The sequence below is a fragment of the Lathyrus oleraceus genome, chromosome 5, assembly GCF_024323335.1.
Source record: "Lathyrus oleraceus cultivar Zhongwan6 chromosome 5, CAAS_Psat_ZW6_1.0, whole genome shotgun sequence".
NCBI classification, from domain to species: Eukaryota; Viridiplantae; Streptophyta; class Magnoliopsida; order Fabales; family Fabaceae; genus Lathyrus; species Lathyrus oleraceus.
The window spans coordinates 425277865-425292818 of NC_066583.1; the positions used below are offsets into that span (position 1 = coordinate 425277865).

Sequence of the window (14954 nt, forward strand, 5' to 3'; positions counted from 1 at the left end):
CTGTCTAAAACAAGAGAGAGATTAGTTAAACAATTATCAAATGAGAATCCAAAGACCGAGAAGTCATCCATGAGCATGTCAGCAAAAATGGAGGTGATGCATCGTTGGAAGGTGGCTGGAGCATTACACAACCCGAATGGCATTCTTCGGTAAGCAAAAACACCATACGGGCATGTGAATGCTGTCTTTTCTTGGTCTTCTGGTGCTACAACAATCTGATTATACCTGGAGTATCCATCTAGAAAACAATAGTAATCATGCCCGGCTAACCTCTCCAACATCTGGTCAATATATGGCAAAGGGAAATGGTCCTTCCTAGTTGTTGTGTTCAACCTTATGTAGTCAATGCAAACGCGTCATCCGGTTATTGTCCGAGTAGGAATTAACTCATTTTTTTCATTCTTTATTACGGTGGTCCCCCCTTTCTTAGGGACAACATGAACCGGGCTCACCCACGGGCTGTCAGAAATAGGATATATAAGACCTGCGTCTAACAATTTCACCACCTCTTTTCGAACTACTTCCTTCATTGCAGGATTGAGTCTTCTCTGCGGTTGGACTACCGATTTGTGGCCGTCTTCCATGATAATTTTATGCATGCACACAGTAGGGCTAATACCCTTCAAATCTCCAATTTCCCATCCGATAGAATTTTTGTACTTTTTCAAGACTTGGATGAGCTTTTCTTCTTGGATATTCTGAAGGCTCGAGTTTATGATAACAAGACATTTTCCTTCAGGTTCGAGAAAGACATATTTGAGATTTTTAGGAAGTTGTTTCAACTCTGTTTCCTTCTTTGGTTCTTCATTATCCTCATTAGATTGAGGTAGGCGTAAATCCTCCCACCGGCGTGGTCGAGATCCTTTCCACGGGGTTTGTGCGTCCAACAAGGCTAGCACTTCAGATTCCCCGTTGTCCACCTCTTTATCCGAATAAGAAATGGACAAACTCAACACTCTTTCCAAAGGTGACTGAGGTGTATGCAAAGGGTTATCATATGTCGTCACCTGATCCAGAACCCGTATAGTATGACTAGTACAAATATCATCCTTGTACCTCATGGTGTTTCGAACATCGATTTTCAATTCCTCATTTTAAACCTCCAGCGTCATTGTTCCTTCTTCTATGTTTATCAAGCACTGTCTCGTCTCCAAAAAGGGCCTCCCCAAAATGAGAGGCATCTCTTCATCCTCCGGCATTTCAAGAATTACAAAATCCACCAGAAATACAAACTTATCAATTTTCACCAGAACATCTTCGACAATGCGATACGGTTTCTTAACCGAATGATCGGTGAATTGGAGTGTCATCCTGGTATCTTGCACATCCTCTATACCAATCTTCTTGTAAATGGATAATGGCATGAGACTCACACTAGCTCCCAGATCAATAAGATCTTTGTTGAACGACATATCTCCAATAATACATGGGATAGTGACAGCTCCTCGATCCTTCTTCTTTATCGGATCTTCATACCCTGCAAAATAGCACTACAAGTTTCGGTTAGAATAATCGGGTTAGTGTTGGTGGTACGCCTCTTCGAAATGATATCCTTCATGAACTTGGCATAAGTAGGCATTTGTTCAAGTGCCTCTAACAAAGGAATGTTAATTTCCAGCTTCTTGAACAACTCTAAGCATTTTTCAAAGTTTTTCTCATGTTGTCCTTTTTTCTTGTTTCTAGTGGGGAAGGGAAGCTTAACAACCGGCTTGGGCTCCATGACTGTTTCTTTTACAACAGGTTTCGGTGCTACCACTTTTTCCCTAACAACTTCATTTTCTTTGATCTCAAGGTCCACTTCGATCAATTGGTATCCCTCTTCATCCACTTCCTCGACAACTTCATCAGATTTACCATTTCGTGTTGTCACCGCGCTCACATTATTATGCTCTCTAGGATTTGTCACGGTTGCACTAGGTAGAGCACCTTGTGCTTGAGAAATCGAAGCTAGTTTCTGAGTGATTTGACCCATTTGGACTTCAAGATTCTTTATAGATGTTGTGGTGTTTTTCTGATTGTTCCGGGTTTCTTCTTGAAATTGAACATTATGGGCTGCCATTCTTTCAATAGCAATTTCCCAATCAGCTTTCTTAGGGGCATGTTGTTGTTGTTTTTGTTGATATTGAGTTTGGTACTGACCATGTTGAGAAGCGGTTCCTTTTTGGTCTTTCCATGAGAAGTTGGGATGATTCTTCCAACCCGGATTGTACGTGTTGGAATAAGGATTATTCTGCTTCAAAAATTTGATTTCCTCCACTTATTAAGGAGTTGCAAAATAATAAACAGTTTGGTGAGGACCACTACAAATTTCACAGTAGACAGTAGGAACCGGTTGGACATGCGCCACCTGTTGGGTACCTATATTCATCGCCTTCAGCTTCTTATCAACTTCAGCAGCTATAATATCTACAGTACGGATTTTATTAGTTTCCAACTTTAAATCTATAACCCCTTCTGGTTTTCTTTTACACATATCGTACAACTCCATGTGCTGATTAGCAGCAATAGCTTCAATGATCTTCTTGATACCAGTGGCTGTTGAAAAATTTGTGGAACCATCGACTACAGTATCAATTAGTTGTTTGGTCTTTATTTTAAGACCATTCACAAACATCTGCATTTGTTTAGTTGCATCCATATTATGATTTGTGTAGCGGGGTATTCGTTACCATTAGAGATATTGACTAAATCCAAGGTAAATCATACAAGTCGAGTCGCCACCACACTTCTATTTATCCAAAGGAATGGTTAGAAAGCGAACAAAAACCTAAAAGTTTTATCGAATCAAAAACTAGTAAAAATGCCAGAGATCTGGGTAAGGGGGTTGGTTATGCAATGGGAAGGTGTTAGGCACCCAAAGCATCCTAGGTACTCCTAGGGAGCCCTTTTCACATTTGTTGTAAGGTTGTTATTTTTTTTTTGTGAAAATTTATTTGTGCAAACATGATTGAAGGGATGAGAAAAAAATATACAAATTTATTTACATTTTGTGTTTGAATGGATGAACCCATTGCCTACGTACCATCTTAAAAAAGATTAGGATCAAAACCTCGTAGTTCGGGGTAAAAAAATTCAAAAAAAAGTTGGTGAATTGATTGGTCCAAAAACCTTAAGGTATTTTGTTATCAAAGGGAGAAAACTCAACCTAAAACCACAAATCCACCATGTAAGGATAGCTTTAACATGCTAGTGAGGGGTTAACCCTATAATAAGCATGGAAGACTCATTGTCCATCACTAAGGATAAAGGTGAGTATTATATCTACCTCAAGGATAACTCAAACCTAATAGCTAATGGTTATAAAAAAAGGTTTGATTAAGAAGGTGGCCATTGAAACCACAAAAAGTATTTGAATGGGTTATATTTACCAATTAAAAATATTTACAAAAATATGGTTAAAGTGGATTAAAAGGTTCAATTCAGAATAAGTGTTATGAAAAATAAGTTTTGAAAATCAAAAGCATAAGGCTTAGGTTTCTAATGTTGAAAACAAAAGTTATTGTTTGCACAAAAAGTTTTGGCTTGGGTTAGAATGGGGGGAAAAAAAGGGTTAAATTCCTAAACATACAAGAGATAAGGGAAAAGAAAATAAAACCACATTTGGAGTTCCCCTCTTGAGATCATATTGATGATCCAAGTAGCTCCCATCCTTTGGAATAAGCAGTCACAAACAAATATCTCAAGCCATTAAGCACAGGTAATCGGAATAAATCTCCAAGGGGTATCCCACAAATAAAGTGGAACACCAGGCCATCTCTGCAAGAGTCATGTGAGCCCTCACAAAAAACTGAACAAACAGGTTAGGGAAACAAGATAGGGTAATCAAGAGTTGCCCCCAAATCAAAATGTAACCACATGAATCATGCCATTAAAATTAACAAAAAAAAAGCTCACAAAAAGCAACCAAGGGTAGGAGGCCTAAACCTCTTGTCAAACACATACATTAAAAGGGTATAAAAAAATTTCAGGTTGAAAGTATAAAGTAGTGGAAATAGGGCATACCTGATTGGGGAGGATCGATTGAAATTGAGTTGCACACGTGAGGTTGCAGAGCAATCTGAGGGTTTGCCTCTGGAGGTTGCTCTGAACTCTGTCAGCTCTTCTCTCACTTTCTTTTTCTTGCCAGGGTAATAGGAATGGCATCCTTTTGTTTCACTGAAACTCTGAATTTATAACCTGGTTTTTGTGGACCTGTGGGCTCAAATGAGAGAGGCCCAAGTCCAATTTTTTTTATTTTATTATATTTTATTTATTTATTTATTTATTTATTTATTTATTTAATTTATTTATTTATTTTTTTCGTTTTTTTTTCGTTTTTTTTTCGTCTTTTTTTTTTTTAATAAACAAAAGTAAGAGAAACAATGATGTATAATTCAAGCATGCTTGGTGATCTCAAACCAATCACAAGGAGTCCCACCCAAAGGCAAAGGGAACCAAGATGCTCATGATCCTTGAGGCTATGCAAATGCAATGTTATGATGCCATGAGGGATCTTAGGGTCAAAATTGGGGTCTTACAGATGCCCCTATTTAATGTCATTCTAGTCGGAGAAGTGAATGTTAAAATCTTCGTTTCGACGAGCTAGAATGGGCTTAAATAATAACAAAGAGACAAACTTTGGTCCCTAAGAGACCTCATGATGCAGATGTATGTATGCAAATAGTACGAACTCTGTGGGGATATGTGTCCACAAAGAAGAAAAGACATCCGGAGAAACTGACAATCCATATGAGAAATACACTCAATGGGACAGAGACTCTGGGGACTCTTATGGGGATAGGAGAGGGAATAAAATGCGTGAGCAGGTCACGACTCAACGCTTGGGGAACAGAATTCCAAAGGGAAAATATCCAATGGAAAGACCCGAGCTGACTCAAAGGTGCATGTATTGGGGAGTATGCCAATACAGCAAAAACTATCCACAACGGATACTTCGGATAAAAATCCGGATGAAAACAATCCACTAAGGGACTTCGCTGGGGATGCCTAAAAGGACACTCCTGGGGAAGCAGCGGGACGAGGTATTACCGGTTACTGGGTAATAAGCTCAAGGAGACATGTGATCTGATCGCCGGTATGAGGGTGAGATACAACATGCTCGGGAAGGATGAATATCTAAGACGGTATAAGGGTGAGAGATATCAATCAACCAAATCATCTGAGGAAGACCTAAAAAGGTATATTTCAACTCAGAAAAATCTGACTCCACAGAGGACAAAAAGTCATAATAGGGAGCAAAGAGGAGGGAACACCAGGGATACCGGTTACTGGGCATATAATAGGTGACCAACCAAGGCGTGAATTGGGGAATATTCCCAAAACACTCATCATCCAAAAGAGGGCTAAAAGCAAACTCGATGATAGGATGAATATTCAACTCCGTAAAGGGGGTACGAATCTTACTCGACTGGGGAAGAACAAAAGCTTCGACCAAAGAGTGCATGAGATATACTATCTATTACCGTCAGAACATAGATAATATACTCGCATGGACGATTATCCACAACCGGTTACTGGGTTAATAAAGGATAAATCGACCGAAAAGAAAAGGCATCGGGATACCGAAACTAGGTATATAATGATGACCAATTCAGGGGAGGAACAATCGTTACTAACAACAACAAGATAGACGAGAGATGACCCGCTGGGGATAAATTGCGTAATTAGAGCAATTATCCAAGAGATATATCACCGGTTACTGGGTGGTATACTAAAAAATTAAGGAATGTCAATATCGAATTTTGTATAAAGATAACCAACAAGGAGGGAATTACATCTACCGGTATGAGGGTAGAGAACCACAAAAGAGAGTACCCGTCATCGGTTAGGATGAACAACAATCAAGGTTTAACTCTGCACGGGGACAAAATGGGGTTTACAACTACTGGTTACTGGATAGTAGACCACAGAAATATGACTTACAACTACCGGTATAAGGGTAGAGAACCACAGACTCCGCCGGGATAATAATTACTAATTATTGAGCGATTATTCATTTACCATAGGGAAACAGGAAAAGAGTCTCAAGAGACCGATCTAGGATCAAACTAGATAGGCATACCAAATCAAGACTTGTCCCGATGAGAATATAACTTAATGGGGAAAACCATCCCAGTATATGTGTTGGGAAGGAACAAAAACAATCAACATCCACGAGGATATAACCCGTGGGGAATATGGAAGAAAGGATAGACGCTTTCTGCTTATGGAGCTGACTCTATATGGAGAGATCAGACACACACGTCTGCTTGGGGAAGTGTATCACCAAATAGCAGGAGACAACAAACAACGATATTGGCAAAGAATGCAACATGAATACCTGAATGTTATAATTATGCATGAATATGCGTGGTTTATGTATGATGTATGCTGACAGACAGACATATCTAACACAACCAGGTCCAGGAATCAACCACCCGGTACTACATCTCAAGAGAGAAAGCCAAGTTCACCGGAGAGTATCCAATCTGCTGGGGATCAGAGATACCAGGAAGCAAAGAACTCTGCAGGGGACGAATCATCAATCATTCCAGCTGGGGACGAGAGTTATCACAGACAAGGTCCACCACACCAACAACTCTACTGGGGAATCTATCCGAGGAGATAAAGGATTTATCGGGATCAACCACCAAATACCGCTCTTGCCCAAAGAGATCCAAGTTGCTGAGGAAGAAAGATTGCTACTCTGCTGAAGGGAAGAGAGGTGACTCTCAACAAGCAATCCACTTGGTAGGATAAACCACAAGAGGTTTCAGAGGGAGGAGATACAGTCATGCCAGGAATATGGACAAATGTCTTACCCTGTTGGAGATCATACCACCCTTGGGAGAGCACTGAGGATCTCCTAAGTATCTTTTCGTCATTGTGAATGTTCACTTTGTTTAAAAACAAATTATAAAAAATTTGATCGTTTAAAACAATGATATTTTCTTAATCAAAACATGCAAAACATTTGTTGAATAGAAACAGATAAGAGTGCTAATAATTCGATAAAAGCTCAAAATTATTTGATGGAATGGTGGTCTGCGGATGGCAAGACTCCATAGATCTTTACAAATTTGAAATTGGTGATATATATTGGAAAAGGGCTACATTGAACATAATGACCATTTCTCCACCAATTCTGAATCTGATGTATTTGAAGCTTTGGCTGATAATGAGCAAGGATCTCTGACGGACGACAGTTGTAGAACAAAGTCTTGTCAGGATGCAGTTACTTGCCAAATCCCTAATTTTTGCCTAGATTTCCCCAGAATGAGGTACTCAATCTAGCGGGATACCTATATTCATTTTTCATGTCTCTAACTTTTGCATGGATCGCCCTTTCGGGTTTTCAATCCACCGAGATGCTCATTTTTGCCTAAGCCGCCCTTTCGGGTTTTCAACTTAGCGAGCTATTCAGTTTTTTTTTTTTTTTTTTAGGCGAAGTATTTCTTGACTGCATCTGAATTCACAGGACGAGTGAAATCCTCCCCATTCATAGTTGTAAGTATCAAAGCACCGCCTGAAAAGGCTCTCTTAACAACATACGGACCCTCATAGTTCGGAGTCCACTTGCCCCTGGAATCGGGCGCGAAAGATAAAACTTTCTTGAGCACGAGGTCACCTTCTCAGAATACACGAGGCTTGACCTTCTTATCAAAAGCTTTCTCAATCCTCTGCTGATATAACTAACCGTGGCACATGGAAGTCAATCTCTTTTCTTCTATCAAGTTCAGCTGATCATAACGACTCTGAACCCATTCAGCATCAGTCAACTTGGCTTCCATCAAGACCCTCATTGACGGGATCTCCACCTCTACAGGGAGTACGGCCTCCGATCTTGATTTAGCGATCATATCATCAACGTATACCTCAATCTCCTTATGCATCATGTCATGGAACAAGGTAGTCATAGCTCGTTGATACGTGGCTCTGGTGTTCTTCAAACCGAAGGGCATCACTCGATAATAGAATGTTCCCCAAGGTGTGATGAATGTTGTCTTCTCCATATCCTCGGGTGCCATTTTAATCTGATTATATCCGTAAAATCCATCCATAAATGAGAAGACTTTGAATTTAGCTGTATTATCTACCAACATATCAATGTGTGGTAGGGGGAAATCATCTTTTGGACTAGCTTTATTCAAGTCTCTATAGTCCACACACATCCGGACTTTTCCATCTTTCTTAGGCACGGGCACAATATTGGCCACCCATTGAGGATATGTAGAAGTCACCAGGAACCCCGCATCAATTTGCTTCTGAACTTCTTCTTTGATCTTCACTGCCATATCAGGATGAGTTCTTCTGAGCTTCTGCTTTACAGGCATGCACTCAGGCTTTAGAGGTAGGAAATGTTGCACAATATCAGTATCTAGACCAGGCATGTCTCCATATGACCAGGCAAAGACGTCAACATATTCTCGTAGCAACTTAATCAACCCCTTCTTAACAGATTCTTCCAGAAGTGCCCCAATCTTTACCTCTCGCAAACAATCTTCATACCCCAAGTTGACTGTTTCCAGATTCTCAAGATGCGGCTGAATGATCTTCTCTTCATGCTCACGTAGCCGGGTAATCTCGTCAGGAATCTCTTCAACATCATCTTCCTCTGCCTCAAATGCAGGGAATTCAAAATTGGGAGATGGTGTTGGGTCATTATGTTCAATGGGTTTAGAAATCAACCTGCATAATGATTTTGGATATGAAAAGCTTTAGAATTCAAACAAGGCAAATCATTATGCAGATGAAAAGATTGATTTTATTCTTATTTAGGGTTTTATGTGATCACCAATTTCATGCAAAAACAAAAAGGGAAAATAAATGGGAAAAACAAACATTTAACATGAATTTATTGAATGAAAATATCATTGTGTTTATGCGCCAACAATGTCATCACTCCTCCTTTTGGCATGGGAGAAGGGTTTTTAAACAAAGTGATCATTACGTTGACTTATGGACAACTGTTGGAATATCCACAGCGACCCAATTGTTGCAGACCCCTCCAGGGATGATGAAATTGCCAGAATCCTTTGTATCTTCTTCTAAGACGGTAGCAGCCTCCTCGTCTAGACTAGTGTGGATAAAACCTCCACTCTTGAATAAACCTTACTTGTTGAAAGTACTAGAAGAAAAACCTATGCCAGCCCGGGATTCGTTGTCTTCTAACTCAATCATTTTTCCTAAACCAGTGGTTGCACCATGCTCAATGGCCAACTTTGCATCTTTGTAGGAAGCAAATGAAGGAGTTCTCTTCTCAATAGGCTCAGCTATAGATAAAGCTTGGAAAGGAGTTCCAATTTCAACCTCAGCGTCTATATAAGAGAAGGAAGACAAATGGCTAACCAGGAGAGCCCTTTCTCCCCTACCACCACCAGCTTCTTGTTTTTCACGAATTTCAATTTCTGGTGTAGGGTGGATGTTACAGCGCCTGCTTCGTGAATCCATGGTCTTGAAATATTGGCTCTAGTGTAGTACTGGTGAGTCAGCTTGTCTTCAAAAAAAATGAAGGACACTGAGTTAGACCACAGGGCAAGGGACCGGAAACCAAAACCTGTTTATGCATATGATGCATGCAATGCTTGTGCATATGATTTGTTTTTTATTTCAAAGGAACTTTAGAGTTTTATTTGCAAATTCTGGAAATATTAAGCATTTTATCACGTATGGAAATATCTCATTAAATAATATCAGGGAAAAGAAGTGCAGCATCGTCAATCATATACAAGAGAAAAGGAAAATAATCATCCTATGGATCCCTAGAAACAATTATCTAAAGCTCGGGACACAGGAAGATAAGATGCGCGAAGCCTCTTCACCTCCCTCTCGTAGGCTGCCTCCATATCGGCCTTCTCTTTGGCGAGTCGATCATACTTCCTCTTCCAGAACTTAGAAGACTGAGGAAGTAGAGAAGTCCATACATCCTCAGGGTCATCAATAACCTGATGCTCAAGAAACTCAATCAACGCATCCTTCTCCTTAATCTGCTGAGGCAACTCTTCACATTCACGGATCCAGGCACGTGAACGGTCTTCGTCTCTCAACTCCTCTACTCCTTGATTAGGAAGGGTTGAAGGCCCAGCCATAATCATAGGTGTAGGTCTCGGATACTTAGACGCCCTCTTCCTAACCCAAACAGTGTAAGGCTCCAAAGCGATGCAATTCTTAGGACCCAACTCTTTCCTTCCTTTCCTATGAATCTTGCGCCAAGTGCGGACCATCCTAGCTTTCAAGCCTTGGGGATCTTTACCATCCTGAAAGAATACACCCTCTAACAGAATGTTATTGGGTTTATCCTTTAAGGGGAACCCAAGTTGTCGACGTGCCAAAACAGGATTGTAGTTAATCCCACCACATGTACCAAGAAGAGGTACATTGGAGAATTCGCCACAAGAGTCAATAATCTGCACACCATCATACACACGGTTATACTAAGAGATATCATCATTAGTGAGAGACATGAGTCTCGTAGACCACCGTAGACATTCCTTGTTCTCCTTGAAAGCGACCGTCTGAGGTAAGTGAGAAATAAACCACTTATACAACAGAGGCAAACAACACACAATGGCGCCACCACCATTTGCATTCCTCATATGCAAAGAGAAGTAGGTATCGCCCAACAGAGTCAGAACGGGATTAAGAGTAGAGAAGATCCTAATAGCATTCACATCCACAAACTTGTCGATGTTGGGGAACAATATCAATCCATAGATGAGAAGTACAAATATGGATTCAAAGGCATCCTCACTCATGGCCTTCCCATATATAGTAGCTTGAGCAATGAGGAACTCAGAAGGGAGACCTTGAATTCCACCTTTGGTAGTCATATGAGCACCAACCAGAGATTCATCTATGTGTAACATGTCAGCTATCTCTTGAGAAGTGGGAACCCTTTCCAAGCCACTGAACGACACCTGATCCAGAATAGGTATACCCACAAGATAAGCATACTCCTCAAGGGTAGGCAAAAGCTGGAAATCCGGAAACGTGAAGCAACGGTACAAGGGATCATAAAACTGCACCAATACACTCATCAATCCTTCATCCACCTGAGTGGTCAGAAGAGGAAGAAGCTTCCCGAAACGAGCCTTGAAACCCAAGGGATCTAATTGCCTGAAGCTGTACTTCTTTGTATTCCTTCTTTGTCTTTCCATGTCTGAAAATTTTGCAAATAAACCCCCTTAAGTTCCTTGAAAATTTTCTTATTATTTTGATGATATGAATGCAAATGGGTGCATGAATGCATGGATGCAACAATCACACTCAAGGATTAAGCAAAGCACACCAAACAAAGATCATGGGATGGATCTTGTTATCCTTAATATCAACCATCCATTTTGGTGGATTATGGTTTACACCTTATCAACACCCAAGTTCCATTGATATATTCAGGATACCTGAACGGATCAACCATGAATCAAGGGTTTGTTGTAAGTCACGAGCATGGAGTTACGTTAAGAACCACCCAAAAGGGAGTGTACTAAGGTTTAAACCTGCCAAACATGTTCTACAAAAGGTTCCCATAGTCATCATCCCATCTTTTGGATATTATCGGAGAAACGACTACTCGTATTCCAAAATTATTCTCAAGAGAGACTCTTATGAGTGTAGTATCGCGTAACAATCGTATCAAATCTTACACTTGAACGACTTTCGCACTACATCCTACGAATAGGCCAAGATGGGTTTGGTAAACTAAGATCCTTGGCTTCTAAGCTCTATATTGGAAAAAGTAATGTCTAACCACAACTTACTTGTGTGACATTATTGATCCCAACATAACCTCCACCAAGTGAATGGACTTGCAAGTCAACTTGCTAAGGAATAACTCCACACAAGTCGACAAGACTATGCCATTCTCCTATCCTAAGTGCACTCGAGTTCGGGTATAGAACTCATCTCACAAAGATCACCAAGCATACAAGGAATTAATATCAAGCAAATCAATCATTACAAACAATACAGTAATCCCAAATTGCACAAAAATATGTCACACAAAATAATATACAATACAATACAACAAATATGAAAAGTAGGCAAAACCCACTAGGATTTATTTATTCCCCAGCAGAGTCACCATTTTTCTGTAGCGGGGTATTCGTTACCATTAGAGATATTGACTAAATCCAAGGTAAATCATACAAGTCGAGTCGCCACCGCACTTCTATTTATCCAAAGGAATGGTTAGAAAGCGAACAAAAACCTAAAAGTTTTATCGAATCAAAAACTAGTAAAAATGTCAGAGATCTGGGTAAGGGGGTTGGTTATGCAATGGGAAGGTGTTAGGCACCCAAAGCATCCTAGGTACTCCTAGGGAGCCCTTTTCACATTTGTTGTAAGGTTGTTGTTATTTTTTTGTTGTGAAAATTTATTTGTGCAAACATGAGTGAAGGGATGAGAAAAGAATATACAAATTTATTTACATTTTGTGTTTGAATGGATGAACCCATTGCCTACGTACCATCTTAAAAAAGATTAGGATCAAAACCTCGTAGTTCGGGGTAAAAAAATTCAAAAAAAAGTTGGTGAATTGATTGGTTCAAAAACCTTAAGGTCTTTTGTTATCAAAGGGAGAAAACTCAACCTAAAACCACACAATCCACCATGTGAGGATAACTTCAACATGCTAGTGAGGGGTTAACCCTATAATAAGCATGGAAGACTCATTGTCCATCACTAAGGATAAAGGTGAGTATTATATCTACCTCAAGGATAACTCAAACCTAATAGCTAATGGTTATAAAAAAAGGTTTGATTGAGAAGGTGGCCATTGAAACCACAAAAAGTATTTGAATGAGTTATATTTACCAATTAAAAGTATTTACAAAAATATGGTTAAAGTGGATTAAAAGGTTCAATTCAGAATAAGTGTTATGAAAAATAAGTTTTGAAAATCAAAAGCATAAGGCTTAGGTTTCTAATGTTGAAAACAAAAGTTATTATTTGCACAAAAAGTTTTGGCTTGGGTTAGAATGGGGAAAAAAAGGGTTAAATTCCTAAACATACAAGAGATAAGGGAAAAGAAAATAAAACCACATTAGGAGTTCCCCTCTTGAGATCATATTGATGATCCAAGTAGCTCCCATCCTTTGGAATAAGCAGTCACAAACAAATATCTCAAGCCATTAAGCACAGGTAATCGGAATAAACCTCCAGGGGGTATCCCACAAATAAAGTGGAACACCAGGCCATCTCTGCAAGAGTCATGTGAGCCCTCACAAAAAACTCAACAAACAGGTTAGAGAAACAAGATAGGGTAATCAAGAGTTGCCCCCAAATCAAAATGTAACCACATGAATCATGTCATTAAAATTCACAAAAGAAAAAGCTCACAAAAAGCAACCAAGGGTAGGAGGCCTAAACCTCTTGTCAAATACATACATTAAAAGGGTATCAAAAAATTTCAGGTTGAAAGTATAAAGTAGTGGAAATAGGGCATACCTGATTGGGGAGGATCGATTGAAATTGAGTTGCACATGTGAGGTTGCAGAGCAATCTGAGGGTTTGCCTCTGGAGGTTGCTCTGAACTCTGTCAGCTCTTCTCTCACTTTCTTTTTCCTGCCAGGGTAATAGGAATGGCATCCTTTTGTTTAACTGAAACTCTGAATTTATAACCTGGTTTTTGTGGACCTGTGGGCTCAAATGAGAGAGGCCCAAGTCCAATTTTTTTTATTTTATTATATTTTATTTATTTATTTATTTAATTAATTTATTTATTTATTTATTTTTTTCGTTTTTTTTTTCGTTTTTTTTTTCGTCTTTTTTTATTTTTATTTTTTTTTAATAAACAAAAGTAAGAGAAACAATGATGTATAATTCAAGCATGCTTGGTGATCTCAAACCAATCACAAGGAATCCCACTCAAAGGCAAAGGGAACCAAGATGCTCATGATCCTTGAGGCTATGCAAATGCAATGTTATGATGCCATGAGGGATCTTAGGGTCAAAATTGGGGTCTTACAATTTGGGCAGGCTACCAGGACTCTCTTGAATCTCTTGTAGGCGTCTCCCAAAGTTTCCCCTTCCTTCTGCTTAAAATTCAGAATTTCATACCTCTTCCGCAGAAATACCGATGCTGGAAAATACTCATTCAGGAAGGCTTTTTCCATTTCTTCCAAACATGCGATGCTACCGGCAGGTAAAGAATAAAACCATTCTTTAGCTTCTTCCGCTAAGGTAAACAGGAACATTCTCAACTTCTTGGCTTCTTCAGTGTGACCATCAATTTTCAGAGTGTTGCTCATGGTCAGAAACCTCTGCAAATGCTTGTTTGCATCTTCATTCACATTTCTAGTAAAATACTTCCTTTCAAACTGATTAATGGTACTCAGGAGCAGTTGGAAATTAGCCATGTTCACTGGTTGGTTGACAATAGTTAATCTTTCAGTTTATGCATTTGCACCTCCGTAGTCTCCCAACAGTCTTTCTGGTGGCGGTGGAACATCAGCCATAGTTTCGATCTCTCTATCAGAACCTGAATCTGAATGGATGGAAAGTTGTTCTTCGTCTGATTCCAATCTGGATAATCGAGCTTGTCTGAGTCTTGCCCGCAAGGTTCTCTCGATTTCTGTGTCAAAAGGAAAATCAGCTGAGGCCTTACCCCGCATACAAATATCAGACAAAGATCAGTTGATATAATCGAAATAAAATATTCAAAATAACGGAAAATAAATTTTAGTTGCAGAGCAACAAAATTTCAATTGAGATAATTTTAAACTTATATTTGGCAATCCCCGGCAACGGCGCCAAAAATTTGACCGGGAAAAATAGCAAGTGTACTATTTTGCCGATGTAGTAATAAGAGGGATGTTTCCCAAAGATCGATCTCGAGGATTGCGCAATAATATATGAGTAAACAGTCACTCAATTGAACAAAAATAATAGTTTTGGTTTTGTAAAATTCACTGTAAGGAAAAATAAAACAAATAAATATTTTCACAGATTATAATGATATGCCAAGGATGGTGTGTGAA

General features: G+C 39.4%; 1 protein-coding gene across 1 annotated transcript; it reads right to left on the reverse strand.

Annotated features, from left to right (window-relative positions):
- Positions 1-356: 356 nt before the first annotated feature.
- LOC127081130 (uncharacterized) lies at positions 357-1972 on the reverse strand. Its single transcript, XM_051021412.1, has 3 exons — positions 1534-1972; positions 1101-1477; positions 357-1007 (listed from the first exon to the last, which is right to left on the reverse strand). Exons 1-3 carry the CDS (start codon positions 1970-1972, stop codon positions 357-359), a joined length of 1467 nt encoding a protein of 488 aa, XP_050877369.1.
- Between the last annotated feature and the right edge of the window lie 12982 nt (positions 1973-14954).

Coding starts and splice junctions, on each gene's coding strand:
- LOC127081130 (XM_051021412.1), bottom strand. CDS start 1,972: ATGGGTCAAATCACTCAGAAACTAGCTTCGATTTCTCAAGCACAAGGT. Junction 1,478..1,533: donor GGATATCATTTCGAAGAGGC/GTACCACCAACA, acceptor GCTATTTTGCAG/GGTATGAAGATCCGATAAAG. Junction 1,008..1,100: donor AAGGAACAATGACGCTGGAG/GTTTAAAATGAG, acceptor GTTCTGGATCAG/GTGACGACATATGATAACCC.